The sequence below is a fragment of the Saccostrea cucullata genome, unplaced genomic scaffold (genome assembly GCF_032062105.1).
Source record: "Saccostrea cucullata isolate Sc308-1 unplaced genomic scaffold, CSIRO_AGI_Scuc_v1 ctg47, whole genome shotgun sequence".
Taxonomy (NCBI): Eukaryota; Metazoa; Mollusca; class Bivalvia; order Ostreida; family Ostreidae; genus Saccostrea; species Saccostrea cuccullata.
This window is the reverse complement of record NW_026936653.1, coordinates 631126-654413: the sequence shown is the minus strand read 5'-3', so window position 1 is coordinate 654413 and position 23288 is coordinate 631126. Positions and strand designations below refer to the sequence as shown.

At 33.2% G+C, this 23288-nt stretch overlaps 2 protein-coding genes across 8 annotated transcripts in view; one reads left to right on the top strand and one right to left on the bottom strand.

Annotated features, from left to right (window-relative positions):
• LOC134246157 (1-phosphatidylinositol 3-phosphate 5-kinase-like) overlaps window positions 1-8484 on the top strand; it is a 33746-nt gene extending 25262 nt beyond the window's left edge. For 2 of the 5 annotated variants that reach the window (XM_062728471.1, XM_062728469.1), the window contains 16 exons: window positions 190-246; window positions 673-789; window positions 1078-1186; window positions 1553-1645; window positions 1752-1823; window positions 2114-2178; window positions 2464-2604; window positions 3113-3211; window positions 3313-3409; window positions 3720-3799; window positions 3894-3997; window positions 4098-4226; window positions 4483-4585; window positions 6084-6245; window positions 6790-6849; window positions 6959-8484. In XM_062728471.1, the coding sequence (XP_062584455.1) occupies window positions 190-246; window positions 673-789; window positions 1078-1186; window positions 1553-1645; window positions 1752-1823; window positions 2114-2178; window positions 2464-2604; window positions 3113-3211; window positions 3313-3409; window positions 3720-3799; window positions 3894-3997; window positions 4098-4226; window positions 4483-4585; window positions 6084-6245; window positions 6790-6849; window positions 6959-7080 (1610 nt within the window). In that variant the 3' untranslated portion in view covers window positions 7081-8484. Of the gene's footprint in view, window positions 1-189; window positions 325-672; window positions 790-1077; window positions 1187-1552; window positions 1646-1751; window positions 1824-2113; window positions 2179-2463; window positions 2605-3112; window positions 3212-3312; window positions 3410-3719; window positions 3800-3893; window positions 3998-4097; window positions 4227-4482; window positions 4586-6083; window positions 6246-6789; window positions 6850-6958 lie in introns of all 5 variants that reach the window. The other 3 variants (XM_062728468.1, XM_062728467.1, XM_062728472.1) reach the window with 2 other exon arrangements.
• A 1834-nt stretch (window positions 8485-10318) lies between these two features.
• LOC134246156 (androgen-induced gene 1 protein-like) lies at window positions 10319-17616 on the bottom strand. Of its 3 annotated transcripts, none has more exons than XM_062728464.1 (6): window positions 17362-17616; window positions 13355-13498; window positions 12966-13067; window positions 11891-12006; window positions 11407-11558; window positions 10319-11102 (listed from the first exon to the last, which is right to left on the bottom strand). In XM_062728464.1, the coding sequence occupies exons 1-6, from the start codon at window positions 17524-17526 to the stop codon at window positions 11062-11064; spliced, it is 720 nt and encodes a 239-aa protein (XP_062584448.1). In that variant the 5' UTR covers window positions 17527-17616; the 3' UTR covers window positions 10319-11061. The 3 variants fall into 3 exon arrangements, with proteins under 3 accessions (XP_062584448.1, XP_062584450.1, XP_062584447.1); XM_062728466.1 differs by lacking the exon at window positions 17362-17616 and adding an exon at window positions 16150-16318; XM_062728463.1 differs by lacking the exon at window positions 17362-17616 and adding an exon at window positions 15697-15917.
• Window positions 17617-23288: the final 5672 nt, after the last annotated feature.

Sequence of the window (23288 nt, the reverse complement as noted above, 5' to 3'; positions counted from 1 at the left end):
GTAAGAAATCAAGTAAATATACACATGTATAGAATATTACCGGGTACTTAAAATGTCTATTGATTTGAATAATAGAATTGATACATGCAATCATGCAGAATAATTAATTTTAAGTACCTATGCATGTATCTTACTGAGTATAGATGCTGATTGTGATTTTGATATGATTATCTTTTTTTTTGGTCATAGATTATGCCCTGTCTACTGAGAGCAACCAATACAGCGTTACCCCAGGAATTGATGCAGGTATATTAGAGGATGCATGTGAAATGAAAACCCTGTCAGGGGACACTACTCAGTATGTGGTGGTACATTACTCGGAAGGTGAAAAGAGATCATTTGTTTTTTCCCCTGTACTAAATGCAGCCCACTTTTCACCTGTGCCACTGCTTATTCCACTGAATCAGATATAGCATAAACTGCATTTGACAGTAAAATGCATCAACGAGCTGTACCATAGACCTTTGCTTCAGCAGTTGATATATATTTTTCCAGTATTTCTTGTGATATATTATATCCTTCATTTCCTGACAAAATATTTAAACACAGTCATATACACATATCCATCCCTTAAAGTTGGTACACTTAACAAGCAACAATCAATTTTACAGTTTACCTAAAAAAATGATTATAATGGCTAATACAGAAGTCACAATTTTTCTTTACCGGTAGATGCCAAGGATTTAGAGAAATCCAGTGATCAGGCTCTGGCATCACAGGAAGTGGAGGGAACCAATGATGAGGACCAGCTAAAGGTCAACAAGTCAAAAAATAGTGTCAAGAAAGTGGGTAAGACCTTTACATATGCCTGGTATTAATTATCGCGTAATTTGTGAGAAGCACCACACATGAAATAAAATTACTCGCCTCTATTTTACAGTGCTGAAATCAATGTAAGATCTCTTGATAAACCGTCCATTTGCAAATTATTATTCTCGCTATTTGACATTGAAGGGCCCATTCATGATAATGAGAACTCATGAAAAATAAGGAATTTACAGTAATGTGAGAACATTACTAATGGTAGCACATACAGTTCATGAAACAATGTTTGACAGCTATTGGGTTCTGTTTCAGGTTCCTCAGATGACATACTTGATGGACAGAAAATAGATAAAATAACAAACATCAAAAGTCGAGTCACAAACTTTCTGGCAGGATCCAGCATTCCAAATACTCTGAAGGCGTAAGTGTATAAATCTAAGTACAGCCGTACATCAATAAAATACTGATGAGAATCAAACAGTACAGTAAAACTCGATATATCGAAGTCACTGGGACCTATGAAATAACTTCACTATATTCGTAATTCGTTATAACCATATAAGGAATTTGTTAAATTTATATAGCTGGGGATCCAAGAAAACTTCGCTATATCCGTGAATTCACAATATCCATGTTTGTACTAAACGAGTTTTACTGTATAGGGTTTTTTGCATGTATGTAGTTGCGACTTATGTCACATAACAAAAATGGATGAAGATAAGTAATTACGTGTATTGCAAAACAGTACTACATATATGTGAATTTAATTTTTATTTCCAATTTACAGGAATTATGGAGAACATCATCAGCTGCCTGTTGGGAAAGTGCCAGTTTTGGTCTATGATGAGGAACCCAGTTCAATCATTGCATATGCTCTAGGGTAAAAAACAAATGTTTTATATCATCAAAGCTGATGGCTCAATATAACACATAGAGAATCAGTTAAAAGAGGGTATGAACTCATTTCCAGAGCATTTTTTTTGCAGATCACATGAATATTTTGCAAAACTACAGGAAATTCAAGCTTCCTTTACACAGAGAGAGACTACTCTTAACAGGTAAATTTATTCTTTTCTGTTGCAAAGAAATTTTGTGAAAAGTGATCATGATTTTCTATAATTTATGAGTGAATGCAACCAAAATTATAATCAAACTGAGGATATTTGAAAATTAGGTCTCAAGAATAAAAGCATACGGTACTATTGTCTCTTAAGAATTTCTTTTCATAATATGTAATAATATCAGAAGTAAATCTTAATAATGGTTGAGCTAGAAATGTACACATATCTTATGGATTATATGCCTTTAAAGTATATTACCTAGTATACTACACCTTCATTTTTAACAGAGATTCCAAATTGCCTAAATCAGGAGATCAAGACACAGCCTCTATTGACAGCTCTGAGCCAGCAGGTAAGCGGATCATTTTACCCAACAGTTACTGCTTTTTTCTGCTTTACAGACTGAAGTGACTGATTGTCGTGATTGTGTCACTGGTATGAAATCATGCACTGCTTCTTGTAGTAAATATATCTGCATAATGTAAATAAACATGTCTCACTTCTGGCAAATTAATTAATCACACAATATATTGAATTGAACAAAAGTGGACAGAGTTATGCTGTGCATAGAATATGCTTTCATTGTATTATACACTTTAACCTTGGCTTTGTGTACCTATCTGGAACTGACTCGCAGGAAGAAAACCAGGATCGGGAGTGTTGTCCTTTCTGAGAGGGTCAAGTTCCCGAGATCCCAGTCCCAAACCCCCAAGGAAGCCCGAGTATGTGGACTCAGTGAAATACACACCCAAAGTAGATCAGGATAGTATAGAAATAGGTAAACCACTCATAAAATTTACTCTGTTCTTCAGTTTTTTTAGGTTTACTTGTATAGCCTACAAGATGACAGGTAGAGCTTAAGCCATATCCTAGAAGACATTTGTCCCAGCATTAAAAAAAAAGCTTTTATTGTTTTGTATACTTAAACCTTAATTGCCTTTTCAACTTAAAAACATATATTTGACATTTTTATTTTCATATCATCACCTACCGGTAGTTAATATCAGGTTTTAAGTGTCATTTGTAGCACTAAATTGATATTTTCATCTGTGTACTAAAATTGTAATTAAATGTGATTTCATTACTAATATTAGTGTATTAATTTCACAAGATTTTATTCCAATTAATCTTAAATATTTGTGATTATCTTTTTTCTTAATAAATTTTACCATGTTCTCTTTTTGTGATTTGAATGAAAACAAAATTGTTAACAAAAATAAATTATTTTAATAAAAAAAAAAAATACCTAGCCAAGTCAGTCAAAATAGAGCATCGTTTTGTTTCAGATGATCAGGATGGATTTTCCATTTACACAACCAGTTTGTCATCTGATACAGAAAAAGGACGCACAAACAGACAAACAGCCTTAGTTCACATCCAGCTACGTATGTTAAATTCATTTACTTGTGTACAAATAAAACAGATACAAAGGTATGTTTTGTTTCAATGATATAGTACATTAATTGTCCCTGCTTTTCTCTTATAGAATTTTCAGATAACACAGCCAAGTTCTACTGTAAATTCTACTTTGCTGAGCAGTTTCGACAGCTAAGAAAAAAGATATTTCCGGAAGGAGAGGAAATGTAAGAAATACTTGTTTAACATTGTGTTAAGAAAGAAAGAGTTTAAAAAGTGATGATTTACTGCAAAGAGAGAAATTTTCATTGGTATTAAAAAATTTCATGAATTTGTGTTCAGGAATCATTTCTTGGTTACTTAATTTTGCTGATTTAAAAATAACCATATTAGAATATAGATCTTGGTAAAAAATTTGTTTTCTATGATAATGGCATGCATAAGAGTGTACCAATATATCTGCTTTAGAAATGCAAAATTTACAGTTTGTTTCTTAAGGGTATTTTTCCTGTTGTTCTAATTATCTTTTTGTTCTAGGTTTATTCGCTCTCTCAGTAGATGTAAAGTATGGGAAGCCAAGGGAGGCAAATCAGGCTCTGCTTTCTGCAAAACACATGGTAAGCTAATACGTCACACATTGCATGTTGTTGTGTAGGTCCTTCGAATCTTTGATTTATTATGTGTACTTAATTATTCTTCATTATAATCTAGACAACAGATTTATTCTCAAGCAAATGTCTGGTACAGAGGTGGAAATTTTTGAGAAGTTTGGATTCGAATATTTCCTGTACATTCACAAGTGCTACATGGAACAAGTACGTAGACATGAAATTAATTGGAATACCGGGTATTAAGAAAAAATTCTTTTAAAAGTTTTAGAATCGATTTAAAATTCAATTTTTGTGTTGGTGATAGAGACCCACAGCTCTTGCTAAGATCGTTGGAGCCTTCAGGATTGGTTTTCGTAACAGTCAGACCAATAGTGACATGAAGCAGGACTTACTAGTGATGGAGAACCTGTTCTACAACCGTAATATTTCACAGGTAAAATAGATACACCTGCAAGATTGTACCAGTATCTGTAATAGGGATATTTGATCTGTAACATGAATATTTCTTTCATTGATTTGCAGCAACGATATTTTTTTGTATTGAAAGAAACTGAGAGAAAATTTATGTACCTAAGAGATACCATTCAAAATACTTTTATAAACATACCCAGTTTATTTTGCCATTCAGATATATAACTTATTTAAATGAAGATAATATCATAATAATTATTTTAATCTTTTCACTGTAGACATTTGACCTTAAGGGTTCTATGAGGAATCGTCTGGTGAACACAGCCCGAGGTCGAAAGTCCGAGCAGGAGCTGGTGCTACTCGATGAAAATCTCCTCAAGTGTAGGTTCAAACTGAGCATTATTCAAGGATTTGTTTTTTGGCTCTTCATTTTATGTCTTGAATGAATGATAAAAGAAATCATGGTAAATGAACTGGAGGATGTCTTGTGTTATCAATTTTTATGACAAAGACTCCAGAGGGATCCCTTCCATTATATCTTTTTAGCTCACCTGAGCCAAAGGCTCAAGTGAGCTTTTCTGATCACAATTTGTCCGTTGTCTGTCGTTGTCGTCGTTGTCGTTGTTGTCGTCGTCGTTGTCGTCGTTGTCGGCGTTGTCGTTGTAAACTTTTCACATTTTCGTCTTCTTCTCAAGAACCACTGGGCCAATTTCAACCAAACTTGCCATAAAGTATCCTTATGTGAAGGGGATTCAGGTTTGTACAAATGAAGGGCCACACCCTTTTCCAAGGGGAGATAATCATGAATTTGTTAAAAATTAATGGCATTTTTAAAAAATCTTCTTCTCCATAACCGCTGGGCCAGGAAAGATGAAACTCATGTGTAAGCATCCTCAGGTAGTGTAGATTCAAGTTTGTTCAAATCATGACCCCTGGGGCAAGGGTGGGGCCAAAATGGCCGACCAAAGTTTTACATAGGAATATATGAAAAATCTTTTAAAATCTTCTTCTCCAGAACCACTGGTCCAGGAAAGATGAAACTCATGTGGAATCATCCTCAGGTAGTGTAGATTCAAGTTTGTTCAAATCATGACCCCCGGGGCAAGGGTGGGGCCAAAATGGCCGACCAAAGTTTTACATAGGAATATATAGGAAAAATCTTTAAAAATCTTCTTCTCCAGAACCACTGGCCCAGGAAAAATGAAACTCATGTGAAATCAACCTCAGGTAGTGTAGATTCAAGTTTGTTCAAATCATGACCCCCGGGGCAAGGGTGGGGCCAAAATGGCCGACCAAAGTTTTACATAGGAATATATAGGAAAAATCTTTAAAAATCTTCTTCTCCAGAACCACTGGGCCAGGAAAGATGAAACTCATGTGGAATCATCCTCAGCTAGTGTAGATTCAAGTTTGTTCAAATCATGACCCCCGGGGCAAGGGTGCGGCCAAAATGGCCGACCAAAATTTTACATAGGAATATATAGGAAAAATCTTTAAAAATCTTCTTCTCCAGAACCACTGGGCCAGGAAAGATGAAACTCATGTGGAATCATCCTCAGGTAGTGTAGATTCAAGTTTGTTCAAATCATGACCCCCGGGGCTAGGGTGGGGCCAAAATGGCCGAAAGTTTTACATAGGGATATATAGGGAAACCTTTTAAAATCTTCTTTTCAAGTACTTCAAAGCTATGATTAGTGATATTTATATGGAATCATCCTCAGGTAGTGTAGATTCTAGTTTGTTCAAATGATGAACGCCTGGGGGGGGGACTAAATTAAAGCCTGATGTGCTCAGGTGAGCGCTGTGGCCCCTGGGCCTCTTGTTTCTTTTTGTAAATAAACCTGTATCATGAACATTTATATGTTTAAATTAATTTCAGTGAGTGTTGATTCCCCATTGTATGTTTACCCTCATTCTAAGACTGTCTTAAATCGGGCAATAGAGAGAGACTCAGAATTCCTAGCCAATAACTTTGTTATGGATTACTCACTCCTTGTGGGGATTGATGAGGATAAAAAAGAACTTGTTATAGGCATAATAGGTGAGTCTTTTGAAAGAACATTATGTGAACAATTTATGGATGCAAAATTTGAACATAGACAATTAGAATAAAAATAGATTGGAGTGAACATATTTTAAGCCTTAGACAGTTAAATATTTTCACCAGGAAATTGAGGTACTTTGCATATCTTCTGGTGGGTGCTAAAGGGTACAGTGTATATGCCCCCCCCCCCCCCCCTACTCGTTTAGACCCTTTGACCTTTTTGAGCTTTGTTTTAATAGAGAATTTTGCCAAGCAGTCCAGACTTAATCTAATACAGTCATGTATATTTTTAAAAGCAAAGTTTTTTCCTGATGTAGAGTATTGAATGCAATGTAAAAAGTGATGGAAATAAAATGTAGGGAGAAAGGTCCCAAGTCTGAAAAAAAGGGGATGAGTTATCACATTCTCAAATACCTATAAACCGTATGGAGCAAGTTTTGGATAGCAAATTTTGATTTGTCTTGCCAACTTTTGTGAATTTAAATTTACAATCAAAAAGAATCAAGAAAAACATGAAATGATCTCTAGATTTATTTTTCAGATTATATCCGAACTTTCACATGGGATAAAAAGTTGGAGACTTTAATCAAATCAACAGGAGGTAAATGATTTATCACATTAGGGAAGAAAAAAGACAAAAGTTGTAATCTTTAATCTTATTCAAAGTAAATAAGGTATTCATATGTGCATTTCTTGTTCATTATCAACAGGCAAACAGCCCACAGTTGTGTCCCCTGACATCTATAGGACCAGGTTCCTGGAAGCCATGGGGAGGTACTTCCTTCCTGTTCCAGACCAGTGGAGCTTCCTGGGAAGAGAAATCAATTACTAAACACTGATACAGGAAGTAGCTAAAGAAAATCCCTCCCATCCTTATTGATGGGCCAGGAAACAGGATATGCATAATCAGTTTGAGAAAATTTCCTTTTGATGATGAATATGGGACCAAGATTAAAACCATAAAGTGTTCAGCAGCATACAGTTTGTGTCTCTGTCTCTGTTCCAATACAACTAATGCTGAATTCATCAAATTTAGATTTCATTCGTGATTTGATATTCATGAAGTCACAGAGTCCTCTACCTAAGAAAAATTGGGGACATGTTTACTGGGTATTAATGACAATTCACCATTAGGAAATGAATTTTGTGACTACTGTGATACTCAATTTTTGTGCCAAAGTTTGAACAGAGCACTTCAGGCATTGTATTTGTAATTTAATCATGTAATAACTATTATGTCAAGGACACCACTTTCTTTTAATTTCATTTTGCTGATATACAAGCTATGACAATTACCTTGACCTTGACCTACAGATATACTGTAGATCACTAAATTTTCACGACACCTTATTTTCGCGAGATTGTCATTTACTCTTTGTAAGCGAGACATAATTTTCACGAATAGTTGTTATTCCTCTATATAAGTATGTAAGGAATACTTTTATATGCGAGAATTAAATTTTCGCGAACGCATTGTCTCGCGTAATTACGCGAAAATAAAGTTCTCATGAAAAAAAAGTGATTTACAGTAGTGAAATCACAATGTGAAGGATGCTTGCTATTAGAGGAATCCAGTGTTTTACTATGACATAAATATAAACTTGGATCTTTTTTTTGTGTATACTCAGTACATATCATTTGAGAACAAACGTGATGAATAATGACAAATACGGTATAAGTAGAATTTTTAGCGAGGATTTAATTTTGGCATTATTAGCGAGGTTGCCAAGATAGCTAAAATTTAATATCGCTAATTATTAATATCGGTTTATTTGTAATATGTTCTTTAGTGAGCTTTTCAAAAATCGCTAAAATTTCTTCTTGCTAAAAATAAATTAACAATTTTAAGGTTAAATCGCTAAATGTGTAAATTTGCGTCTCGCTAAAATTTTCACTTATACGGTATGTTAATAATGATTAAATATTTTAATCACATTTTTGTCTTAAGTGATATTTTGTTGGATATATAAAGGCCATAATAAGTATCATTTTCTAAGTTTTTGTTTATTTGTACGCAATATGTGTAATATTGTTATACTTGCTTCATTGAAGCAAAAAATAATTTTTGTTTTTTTCATATTTGAAGTGTTTGGTTTTTTTTTTCCATTTTTGTACGATACATTCCTATAAAATTTTAATCAGAATCACCAGGGGAAGTGTGCAATCATTTTCAAAATTACTAATATATAGGATAAATTCCATGCATTCAATTTAATAAAGGAGAATGTAAACTGTGTGCATGTTTTTTTTTTTCTTTTAATACAGTAATGTTTGTGGTATGACTTATTTAAAGAGGAACTTAACAATCCAGACTTTTGCTTTTTTCTTCATAAAAAAAATTATAGAAAATGAAAGTTCTGTTTGCGTGAGCCAAATTTATCTATCTTTGATTGCTGAGGAGTTTGACTTCCATGTCTTTATTGTTTTTAAAAGATTTCAAATTTACAATGTACCGGTATGTGAATTTTAGAAAGTACATGTTGATTATGACTAAGTAATGTCTACTATAGGAGCAATATCTATTTTTAAACCCTTGGCAAAACAAGTTGTTGGAGGATAGATTTTATATTGAAAGAAATTTTAAGATTTGGAAAAGGGTCTTGGAGCCATCTCTTGAGGCCCCCAATGGGTCCAATGCAAAGCCCTTGTGGTTAAAACCCCCTGAAGCTATTTGGGCAAAAATTTACCTTTTCTATGTAGAAAATTTCAATATTTCTTGCTCTTGCCTTTATGATCAATAGTATGCATTTAAAAAACTAGAAGTATGTTCAAGTCTGAGGAATCAAGCCCTTTAGGAATATAGAATTAATCCCATTCATGTCTGATAAGTCATTTCTTTTCACAGATCCCCTTGCAGTAGAGTTTAAGGGGATATAGTACATGTAACACAATCGTTTGTGTTCATTGTGGGCGAGTTAATTCTGTGCAAAACAGGAGTGATGTAATTTGCACCGGGATTGATGTTGAATGCTGCCTTAATTTATAAATATGCTCTTTGTGAGAGGATGCTCCTCCTTGCAGTGCCCTTGTTTATCTTGAATTTGACAATTTAACTCCCACCCCCTCTTAAATCCTCCACTTTATACATAGTGTGTATCTTATGTTCCATTCAACCTATATTTTATGCTCCATCGAGTCCATTCACCGGTATATGCAAGGTTATGGCAAGCACTTGGGTATCTTTTCCATTTATTTCCATATAATTTAATTCTGTTTGTATTCTTGTCTCTCATTGGTTGATTTCCAAAAAGGAACGCATAACATTTTGTATAATCTGGTTTGGTATGGGGACACACCCCCTTGACAACCAGCTGAATCATCTGTATCCATCAATCCCCTCATTTCCAGTCCTTCGGATTCATGAAAAATTCAAGATTTAATGAATGTACCTTTAACTTCAAACAGTTGCTCGATCTTACCTCATGTAAACAAGCATCATGGCTGCTAGATCTATGTATCAGTTTTTACCTCCCCTTGCTTCCCATCACTTCCGTTACTACGGTTGTATTATTGCGCGGTAAATTTGAACTAATAAAAACAACACAATTTTACATCCCCAGTTGTTTAATTATTTTAAAATTAAATTATAAGGAATGACTCTAATTCTTGGCCAGATTATCGAGTATAATATGGTTTGGGTCAGTTTACGCTTTTTTATAATCCGCTTCGCGGATTAAAAAGCGTAAACTGACCCAAACCATATTATACTCGATAATCTGGCCAAGAATTAGAGTCATTCCTTAAGTATTTTGCAGATATTGGAGCATCTAGAAATATTTGTTGTATGTTCCAGTAACTCCTATGACCTGCATTTTATGGATAGAAACTGCAGGCGTCTTTCCAATTATCACAAGTACTTTGGGATGCTATATCTAGAGGCTACTTCAGATGCTGTCTCTGACCTACATTTTATGCTAGACCTACCCCTTTTAGGGTCAGCACTTATATAAGGTTTGTTCATTGCTCATAATTTTTAAATGGTCTTTTCTGAAACATTGATTTAAGCACCATGAAAGAGTATACAATAAAATACATGTATTTTATTTTGTGTAAAACACAAAAGAACTTAATTGATTTACTTAATTTATTCTGATTTTTAAAAATGTACAAAAAAGTCATACAAAAGACAGGCTTCATAAATTAACAATTTCATTTGCTCATAACTCTGCATAAAAATTTTCTATTCTGAAACTGTGGTATTTTGCTGTCACAGTATTAGACAAAGTTAATGTTTACCCGATTTTAACTGCATACATGCTTGAAGAAAAAAAGATTCCATTCAATATAAAAATGAAATTTTGTTTTAAAAAAATAATATGTAAAGTTATATTTCACATCTTTGATGTACATTCAATCTTCAAATATTAAGAATGTAATAAATACAGTAAATCGTACAAAAATATACAACATATATAAATTCTATAAAATCACTGGTGTTGAACTAACGTACAATGATCCATTCTGAATTTAGTCAGGCTCACATTCATTTTAACACACTGCTATAATTTCAGTACTGAATTCAAAATTTCATAATTAATACAAATACACAACTTGTGTGTCCAACAAAGATTTTGAATGATAAGCATGACTTGATATGTAGCAATCTGTGACTTTTAGCCATAATTTCTTTTTTTTCAGAAAAAACAAAAGGCAAGATGCTCTGGGGTTGATTTTAAGCATAAGTTGACCATGACTAAATTAAACACAAATTATCTATGTCCTTTTTCCCTGGTGAGCTTCAATGACAACAACACTATGTAAATTGATACAGATCACATGGTTTCTAAAAATAAACATCTACATTGCTTTGTCATCAACTGGATTTCACTTTCTTTACATGTTTCCTCTCTTTATCTGAAAATGAAAGAAAAACTGTATTAAAAAATTCATTCTGCTAAAATATTTCAAATAGATAAGTAGTCCTATACATATACATGTACATCTATAGCTCACTGTCCGGAATAAATTGAAAGAACAGAAAGCTATGACTCCATGCCTTCCAAGCCATGGAGTCATGTTCCAGGCCTTTAATCCCCATATTCTTAAATGCTAGTGTTGCAGATCTGCTGATATTCAGCTAAAGACATGTATATCTTTTCCATTTCCACACAAAAATACACATTTTAAAAAGTTATTGATGCTTCAAACTGTAACTTACCCCAGAGAGTTTTGTTGATAAATTCTCCAAGGAGATAGAGAAATACAAAAAAGACTAGCAGGGCCATAATGAACACAGCCTTCTGGTGAGGTGATAGAACCTTCAGGATGGGATAAACCCAGATATTGGCATAGAATGCCACCCATAGGATCCTGTAATAGAGAAACCAATTACAAGTATATCATTATACTGTATACCAACTATTATTTGCGTCATCTTTTATTAGTAAGTTTGAAATCTATCTGCGGCGATTAATTTTCACAAATAAGGAAAATTTTTCTGCAAAAATAAATGGTTCGCAGTGATTAATATTTGCAACTTCAACAGGTCGTGAATCTTGCAATATTTCTTGCACACGAATAAAAATTGGGTTACAGTATACAATTAGCTTAATCGCCAATACGAAATGGACTATATATATGTGTGAAAAGTATTACATGTATGCTAAAGTGACAAAACAGAAATATACTGCTTATTGACTTACCAGGCAAGATAAGTTAATGCTAGAGACAGAAGAGTGATGAAGCCAGCCTTTCTGCTTGGATACTGATGGTAAACTAGGAACTTGTCTATCAACAGGAAAGGCAGAATGGTGGTGTGCTGAAAAATAAATTTTCAATATTTCACAAGATACCTTTTGTGTACTGAAGGCAATAAAATTATGTGTTTATGATATTTGCTTTGGTGATACCTTATAAGAAATAGAAAACTGATATCAGTAATTTTTTGCCACCACAAAAAAGAAACTTTTATATGCATTACTACTAAACATTTTCCAACCACGAAATCAAATCTCCACAAACCAATACTTTTTCCTCAAACCTCGAAAATTTGACCTCATCAAAATATGTGATTTTACAGTACACATCTTCGCTAGCCAAGGATTTCTGATACGCTACTCTCCTCATGAACCCTTGGCATATGGTGAAGTCAAAAGACGGGATTGTTTTCATCACGTGATCTCGAATCTTTCAGGTATGCACAGATTGCATCATCGACAGGAATAAAGACGCGTGTTTAAAAAAATTAAATCAAAGTTTTTTTTCAAGAATAATTAAGAAGCAATAATTGAGTTATGTTTATTTATTATTAATAGTACAAATAGGAAGCTTCAATATAGATTCTTAATCACATATTCAGAAGATATTGGATGACACCATAGCTATTCATAGAATTGCATGTTATCTTACGGATCGTTATTTACTTGCGTTTTTCATTTCCAAGATTAAAGAGTCAAGAAGTATTCCGAGTGCAAATATCGTAATTTACAAAAAACAATCGCTGATTGGTTGACCGGGTGTACCGAATCCCAATCAGAACTAGAGAGAAAAAACCTAACTTCTATCAACACCGTATGCCAAGGAATTATGAGGAGAGTAGCGTATCAGAAACCCTTGACTAGTGAAGATGACAGTAACATTTTTAAAAATGAAAGCGACTTATCTTTGACAAACAGACATACAGAGATTATTACAGGGCTTCCTCATATTCTTACGACCCTAATTATAACTTGTGAAACATGAATGGTTATTGTTTGTCAATTCCATAAATCTTCTTACCATAATGTGATTGAGCCATGATGGAATGATTTTATCCAGTTCTTTGGGATACACCAATTCTCTGTCTATGGCATATATTCCCCAGAAGGTTAAAACAACAAACTGAAATAAATGGTACATGAATTAAGTCACGGTGAAATTCTATCTTAAATTACAATATAAAATTTCCTCTCTTATCTTTCGGAAAAAAGGCATGGACTTTTTAAGTGTAATCATTTTTATCAAAATACATTTTTCTTAAAAAAGGTGTACTGTTTTCGATTCATTCATCACTTTTCATTAAATAAAGCTTTGCATTGCTGTAAAAAATTCAAAATACAGTAAAAGTGAGGTTAAATCAAATAATTTATAAAACATTTGAAGCAATTTCTATCGAAGCAAATACATACCATTCCCACAGGAAACACAATGGTCGCCAAGAAGTTGTCCCTCCATCTTTGTAGGCGGCTTCGCTGACCTTTCCCAGAGGGTCGGACATTTGTTCCGCAGAAATCATTGGCTACACACAGCCCAAAATATACTGTCTGGATTATCTGGAGAAATAAAAAATTAGATATCTTACACAAAAAATTTCAAGAGATTCACACTTGATACTTGATAAGACATAGCATGTGCATGATAAAGCTAGATTATGTCACTTTGATACTGCATTTATGAAATAAAACAAAAAGGTGAATTTTCGTATGATATCATACTCAGTATATTATATAATCATACATAATCAATACACATGATAAAGAACTGGTACTTGTACATAAATATTACATGCAATATTTACAACTTACAAAGAACCAAAAAGTTAAATATTTGAACTTTCCACCAAATCCATCATAGGTCAAAAGAGAAGTAAAAACATCAATTTCCTGACTAATTTTGATGAATGTCACATTGTAAATCAGTGAATAAGACAGGAGAACCCAAACTGCCACATGGAATAAGTGTAACAAAGCAGCCATTTTCAATGAACAAACAATGCAAAGGGTCACTAATCATGGCCATTAATAAGATTACAGGTCCATTGATAAACTCAGATGATAACAACACAATTTTAACATCTATACATATATTTAAATTAAATGGACCCAAGAGGTCAAGTACAGTCTTCCTGATACAGTGACTGTTGCAGGAGGGATAAATAAATGGTCAAGGAGTTAAACCAAGGCCAGATAACTGTAAGAAGATGTACTTATTGTAATATCTCCTTGAACAATTGTTTACAAAATTTTAACTGCATTATGCATTGGGGTATTACATGCATTTGAAAGGAGGACCTATCAATTAGACTAGGAAAATTAAATTTCACTGTTCTGAAAATCTATGTCGGCTATTATTAACTTATGTATCTTAAATATATAGAAGATGCTTTTAGAGGGCCAGTGCAAATGTAACTAATTTAAATGTAGAAGCAATAAAGATGAGATCAAACATCACCCTATGCCACAGGCACCTGACGTATAGGAGCTAGGATTTCCTTGTATCACACACTTGTGTCTACGTAATCTAAGTTAAACTTTTAGTGAAGGTGCATCAACTGTTGGTGTATTATGAAGGTCAGTATTTTCAGCTGTTACTAAATCAGATACAGGTACTGAAGTATTTCTTCAACTGTTGCACAGAACATGTGGCAAGAGAAATATTTAAAAAGCTCCTACTCCATTACAAATCTTGTCACAGAAATAAAATTTTGAGAGTAAGTGAACAGGTAACTAACAGGAAATTATGTTAGAGACAGGGGGTTTGAATCATCCATGTGTGAACGCTCTTGCAGTTGAAGAACTTCAATGCTCCCACAATAAAATGCAATCAGGAATCAATGCTGGAAAGGAATTCAATATCTAAATTGATGATTAGCTTATCCTTTCTCAGGTCAGGCCCATCTTTAAATTTTATGCCTAGTCCTTAAGACAAAGTCATTTAAAAAATGATGGCATTCTAACAGATGAATTATTAATGAATAATGCATTAAACCTTTCCATGAACTTTGCTGCAGGATAGTTGACTTTTAACAATCTGAAGTCTGTATTAGTTTCTATTAATTTGAATGAACTACAGTCACTTTCCTCCCTCCTTAATATTGTCTTCAGCTTTGAAGTAACCAACCTAGGTTTATCCCTGGCAGGTTTCCCCCGTGTTGCTTCCAGGGCATGGCACAGCATGACGCCAAATGTAACAGGCAAGAAAACAATATCAAATAGCAGACGAAGATTCAAACCTGGGTCCCTTGAACTTGAACATGTTTAAACAACTAATTTGAAAAATGACTTATCTGGCCTCTATATAGTGAAAGAATTTGTTTAATCATCAATATATATGTCCAAAATACATGATATGAGTTGCATGTGCTCGAATTATTTTCTTCATGTTGTGTGTCACATATACATGTATATTTGCTAGCAATTGTATTATTTTTCAGCAAACCCTCACTTATTGCTGACATCTTCATTTTACAAATAAAATAACAGGACTGTCTTTCTACTTTCAAATCTATTAATAAACAGCTTCCTGCTTATGAAATGATTGAAAACAGAGATTAATCATGTTAATAAATGTTGATCGATTTAAAAATGATAATAAAAAATTATAGCATAGCACTGTGAAAACTAAGTCATTTAAATCAAATGCTCTTAAACTTCGTTTAATCTTCGAGTCTGTCCTTGGATTTAATCTCTACCTTGAGTCAACGTGACACAATGACACATTAACCCAGTCTACATCACATGTATCTACTTACAAAATACCAAAAGGTCAGATATTTAAATTTTCCTCCATATCCTTTGTAAGTCATCAAAGTTTCGCCTGGCCTTGTTCTTACGTAAAAATGATTGTAAATAAATGAAGAAAATATCACTACAAAAACAGCAGAATGGTAACACTTCACTTTCCACTTTGTTTTAAGATGAACACGACGAAGTTCTGCCATCCTGCAGATCAAAATGAAAGTAAAACTACACCCCACTAGAGTTATCTGCCCCTTTACATTTCGTCGAGATAAAATCTATGATAAGTACTGTACTCGATGTAATATTTGTTTATATTATGAATTGTGCAAATAAATTGAAATATTTCTTTTAATCTCAGACAGGTGATACATTGCAGAATGAATCAAATCTTCCACACAAGTAAATTATATTGAACATCCATTGATCTCAAGTTCATCAAGATAAAACATGCTCACTCAACCTACCATATTAATGAAAGTGAGATATTTGAATTTTCCACCATAAGTTTCCCATCCCATAGGAAGGAGAAAAATGTCCCATGCTAGTCCATATACCTGGACAATATACACAGGTAAATAAAACACTATTGATTTCGAAACCATGACTTGTTCTGTCTGCTGCGGGAGCCACTAATACAAGAAACGCCAAAGTGAAGAGGCCTACTTATTGATAACACTTAACCATACGCTAACAGAGAGCGTTTCATCATATAGATAGAATATTATACTTTTTTTGGTTACCAGACAAATGAAAATATAATATATATATTTTTTTAATTTAACTTTATTTGTTTGTTATTTCCCAAAAATATTTTTAAAACCTAAAATATTATTAATTCACTTCGTTGAATAACTTGAGAACTCATGGTAGCTGCATTACTCTTTTTGGATGTACAGGCCTGGACTATGGATATACCCTCCCCAGACTTAATAAAGGGGGTAAAGGTTATTGGGATGTATATACCTCCTCTAAAAATAACCTAGAAAATTACCTTTTTAAAAGTAGCTGGATATTTTTTTTTATCAAACTTAATTTATACTCATATACACCCTCATTTCTAGCTTTAAACAGGGACCTATATACTAGAAAGCTTAAAAGCACAAAAATAAGATTTCCTACTATTCAAGCAAATAATTTTAAAAGCTATCGCTTCTAAAAATATCACATCCCCTTTTAAAAATAAACTATAAAGCCTCCTCCTCGTCACAAAGTTTCGTACTGGGGTATTTATGTATATATAGAATATAATATGTACAATTTTTCTTTCAACGGTTAAATTGATATGTACATACAGTTAATGACCATGCAGTTACTAATCATTTGACGTATAAATCATCTTCATATCTGAGTTGTACACAAGATCATTTTCCCCTATATTTTTAAACAACAGTGTAATACAATGCAAACTTCTATATATTTGTATTCAACTGTTCAATGCATTGCATATTACACGATTGTATAACTATTTTGCCTATAGGAACCTTATAATTAAGTGACCATGGAAACAGTTATATAAATTACTGATTTATACTAATATTGATTCAACGCGATTAAAAATGCTTCATTTGCATCATATAGTGTTACATGTACATGCGTCGCATGCTTTCATGCGTTTGTTTGTAAATAAAAATTATTGCGTGCAAACAATCAAAACTATATTTAGAAAGTAGACTTACGAAGTTCCAGTTGGTCAGGTATTTGAATTTCCCCCCGTACCCTTTATAGGTGAACACATTCTCTTCCTCATTGGTGACGATGTATTTACAATCATAGATATAAGCCGCTGAATGGGCGATAAACAATACTGTGTGATAAACCGAGACGATCAAGATATTCTCCATTGCTTAGATCCACTTCCGTGAAAATCCCTGTTGTAACATGCCTGTGTGGGTATATAGAACATTGGATATAGTTACCTCGTGTAGAACTTGACATTTAATGAAGGTCCAGCTAGCTTAGCATTGGAAGAATGCGTAAAAGACCAAAATATTATTATTGTGGCTATAAATGAATTATTCATGCGTGACTAGATTGTCATAAATCTGTGTGATATTTTTTCCCCCTTTAGATTACTTTAAATTTATTAATAAAGCTGTTATTTTAAACCAAACATGGAATTTTGACTAAGGTTCTTTTATTAAAATTTAAACAAAATCCCTTATCAGCCATATGTATAGAAAATATTTTTGAAGTGTGTTTCTCTGCAGAAATATCGATCTTAAAAGATTCATAGGAATACGGGCGCGATAAATACTCATTCTGCATTGCAGACTGACTTTAACTTAGCAACCATCTTGTCAACAAAAGCTATTCACTAATAGGAAAAACATCAGAACTGACAGTCTTCGTGTTCGAGCGGACTGTCTGTACAAAATTATTTTATATTTGACAAGATTGGCCTGATTGCATGAATTGCGACGTTAGAATGAAAAATAAAAGAATATCCGTATCACGGAATCATAATAAATCCAGGATTATCGTAACTTAGAACAAGTTATATAGAGTTTCCAATATGTTAGGAAGCTTTTACATTTTGAGTTGTACTTCTCTGAAATGATGGTTCTTTGAAATTAATGTTTCCACCCCTCCCCTTATTTTTCATAATTATATCCCATTTAAAGAGTTGGAAAATGCCCTTCATTTGAACAATCTTTGAATATATTTACCGTCCCAAGAAATGATTTGTGCCATGTTTGATTGAAATTATATAGTTTCTGTAAAATTTGAAAATAATTTCATTTTACAAATGGACAGACATACGCATGCTGAACAAAAGGGTGATCAGGAAAAAACTCATGACCTTAATAGCTTATAGATGAGCTAAAAACCAACAAAAGTTTTATTATTGTGACCTCTTAACAATTAAATAACTTTCAAAAACAGAAATGAGAGAATAAACGATTTTTACTTTAATTATGAAATACCCATGCTCAAAAGCGAATTGAAGAGCATATACTTGTATACGAAATTTATTATATTTTTATGTACGTAGTGCACATTAACATGGCTACAGAACTATAGCTCTAAAAAAAATACCGACGGACTGGTCGTTCATCCAAATTTTTCAGACCAAGGAGCTTTACAGACCTGCAACCAACATTAACATCAATAACAATTTAAGAGATGTTTGTAAAACACTTAATGCCCCTTCCCCATTTTCCAACTCCAAGGGGCATAACCCTATCAAAAATGACACGATCGTACCCAAAACGGAACTTGATCTAGATATTCAGTTGATAAATCTGTATACCGAATTTCATTTCAATATATATACATTTGTGGTATCTCTCTATTATATAAACATACAGAGAGAAAATATCTTCAATTCTATATGAAGTTTGTCAGAGGTCAGAGGTCAATACGTGACCTAATCACACGGCGCAATAATATTTACCAGTACATAAATTATAAAATGACCTGCTCTACTTGCTTTTCATGTACAAAAATGAACAAAATAAGCAAGTAAAATGATAATTATTTTATTTACATTGTAAAAAAGTATTTCAGATTGTTGGCTATCGATTCAACCTGTGTACATAGAGAAAACTAACACGTTTGGGGCCTAGGCCTAGCGTTTGTTTACATTTTTTTCAATTTTGTCAGCTGCACAGTCTTTAACGTTCATCCTTATTTTTTGGGTAGACCTTTCGTTAAATTTTCATGATAAACTATTATTTTATCTTTAAATTCTACTCACGATAAATGTGTAAATCTGTTGGAAAATATCATTGCAGTCATGCCATGAACAGCTGCCAAACACCTCAGTGTTTTCGTAGTTCAATGTAAACATGGTAAAGCTGTCGCCAGTGTCTCCGTGTTTATCAGTGTTTTACAATAAGTATGCCTTTAGTTACTGAAATCGTAGAATGTTTTTGATCAAATTGCAAATTAACAAGTGTCTCAATCCATCGGATCCATCCATCCCTTTCCGGCGACCGAAATTCCTCCAACTTTTTATCATCAAACTTCGGACGTGTTTCTTGTGTCTTTTCAGCATCGATTATCAATTTTCACGAATAAAAATATTCCCAGAAACAATCTGTTCACTATTACTGATCACAAGTAGCCTTTCACAAAATATTCCCTTCGAAAAAGATTCCTTAGCCTAATGAATTCGAAGCCTAACCGCCATGCAAGCCGATTTACACCTGCGTCATTTTTCAAAATCTACGACGGACGGTTAGTGCAATAATTAAATTTGAAAATATTCAATTGTCTGTCTCAAATGTATATATAAGAATAAATAACAAGTTTATAAACTGGGAATTGAAATGGGTCGGTACGTGATCAAATCTTTTCTGAGAAGGCCTTCGGCCTTCACAGGATTTGATCACGTGACCGACCCACTTCAATTCCCATTGAAGTTTATAAACTTGTTATTTATTTCTTAAATGTACAACCTCTGCAAAGAAAATGAACGGAAACTGCAAATGATCGGAATTTTTCTAAGTTAAAGGGGTATAACTCTGACAAAAATGGTTCGATCGTACTCAAAACAAAACTTGACCTAGATATTCAGCTGATAAATCTGTATACTAAATTTCATTTCAATATGTGCAACCTCTGCAAAGAAAATGAACGGAAACTGCAAATGATCGGAATTTTTCTTAGTTAAAGGGGTATAACTCTGACAAAAATGGTTTAATCGTAATCAAAACAGAGCTTGACCTAGATATTCAAGTGATAAATCTACATACTAAATTTCATTTCAATATGTGCAACCTCTGCAAAGAAAATGAACGGAAACCGCAAATAATTGGATTTTTTCTAAATCCAAGGGGCATAACTCTGATAAAAATGGCACGATCATGCCCCAAACAAAAGTTGACCTAGATATTTATCTGATAAATCTGTATACTATTGGATTGGATGCCATTATTTAATCACCAAAGTTAAAATTTTGGAAAATTGGGTCAAACTTGAAGGTCAAGGGGTCAAAAATCATAGCATATTCGGAAAGATCCTGTTACAAGTATATAATGTACATGTCAAATATCTGAAAGCCCTGTCTCTTCTCAAACAAAATTCATAAGGACATACATAACATTTTTATTAATCACAGGGTAGAAAATCACTGTTTATAACTTTATACCAGGTATTTGGAAAGTTCTTGTCACAGATAATTTACATGTGAAATATGAAATCCATCTTTCTTCTCATTTAAAAGTTATGACCAATGTAAAGTTTTTGTGACATGTAGACGGACAGACTGACAGACAAATGAGAATTAATGTCCCATCACTTTGACGAAAGCGGGGAACAAAAAGCATTGTCTAAAACACGTTCATACATACTTACAATATTACGGGATTACATGCGCTGTGAATTAGAGGTGTCGCCTTGAAATCGACCCAGCAACTCAGATGTCCACAACAAGGAAATAGGCTCTCCCTTACAATACATTGACACTACCGGCGTAACGAAGTAGCTAGTACCGGTGTGTGATTAAATCTGTTGACTTACTGCATGATGAGATATGTAGCTTTCCGTCTATTATAATTTCTCCAGAATTTATAATATTTATTTATATACAAACAAATTATATGCATGTGTTAAGCAGTTTTATTACATGATCAAAAGAGCATCCATTGCATTGAGGAGAAATTTCAACAAACAAAAATAAATCAATAAAATTCTGTCAAAATATAACTGAACAAGCAAATTCAAAGAATTGTTGTCCCCCGCTTTCAGTGTCTTTACGGATGAGATGTGATTATTTATGGCATATTGTGCCAAATATGAACATCCTATCATGTGTCATTCAGAAGTTATCACAAAGTTGATTCTTTTTTTTTGAAAATTAGGTCAATTGTCAAGGACATGGGGTCAAAAATCATTGCATGCTCGGAAGAATCTTGTTACAAGTAATGCACACATCAAATATGAAAGCACTGTCTCTTCTCACTCAAAAGTTATAAGTATAGATTCACCATTTTTGTATAACATTTTTGAAAAGTAGGTCAAACTTCGAGGTCAAAGTCACGATATAAAAAAAAATCATAGTGTCTTTAGAAAGGTTTTAAATTGTTACAAGTAATACGAGGGTACACAAGTTTTTTTTTGTGAAAGTTCTATCTCTTTTCATTAAAAAATTACATGTATGGCCAATTCAAAGTAATGTTTAATTTTTTTAAAAGCGGGTCAAACTTGAAGGTCAAGGTCACAAGGTCAAAATGATAGTATACAAATAATTTAGAAAGGTCTTGTCTCGGGCAATACACATTTATAATATGAAAGCCCTATCTCTTCTCATTCAAAAGAAATGACCAAGGTTAAAGTTTTTGTTACGGACGGTAGAACTACATGCATGCTGACAGACGAATGAGATTTAATGTTCCCTTCGCGAAAGCGAGGGACAAAAAATACAATGTAATTTTTCTACAGGAAAAAAAAATTGCACGAACTTTTTAAATTTATGCATCAACAACAATGTCATTATTTAAATTTTCAAATAGATGACGAACGAATTTTTGATTTGATATTTAAGTCTTTCCAACTAGAAGAACAAAGACAGAACAATTATACTGGGTTTATGCAAAGGTGTGCGGGAAGGATCTAGGATGTATACTCCTTAAATTCTGATCAAGAACTTATAAGCGGATACTACTTTGGTGGATACTGATGCATTTGTTTTAGTTTGTTAGTTAAATTCACTCTCGAGAATTTTTCACTCATATAAAGCCACGAACCTGTCACATCCGCTTCCCTTCTTGGATATTTTATTTATTTTAAAAACGTTAATGTCCAACAACAGCAACAATAAACTAGGTGATAAAAGGGATGACAAGCTCTCTGTTGTCAGATCTCCGTATGGTTTTAGTAAAATATCACAGTATCCTGCATACAGTGTTCATGTCTAAAAACAGATTCGATACTCAAGAGAATATTCTGATAACTATGTTTTATACAGAGGTAGACTACTGATAAATAAGTTGAGGTTTCAGTATTTAATTATCCCGACTAAAGTCAGCATTTGGCATATATATGAACGTTATAATAACCTATTTTGAAATATCACCTATATCGCTTGGTCGTCTTTTTGACTGACGTGTTTTCCACTTATCATTTTCTGTTTAACTAATCAATATAAAATTCAGTTTCACCGCGGGTGACGATAGACAGGGGACGTTTACTTCTTTTTGGCGGCTGATTCTACTATGTTTTGTCCTGTTCACGATTCATTTTCAATTTACAGGGTTTTTTTCTTATTTCATCAAGTTCTTAAGGCTTTCATATGTTGAAAGAAGTTTGTAAAAACAATTCCATCTTAAAAATTAATGCTTGATTTTTTAACAAAATAAATATATATTTCATGAATTCAGTGAACACATGATTTTACCGTGGAGATCTGAAACCATGTGATGTTAAAATTAAATAAAAATAAATTACTTCTTACTTAATTTATAATTTTGTCTTTTTCAATATGGATGAAAGGTCACTTTATGCCAGACTCTAAGGATAAACAAATATGCTGGTGCTATGGGCAGACATTAACAAAAAATTGTTTACAAGGCTAACTAATTGTGAAAGTATCAAAAATTTCCTAACAGAGCTTAAAAGATCACAATTATGAAGAACTAAATGATAAAATAACATATGAGTG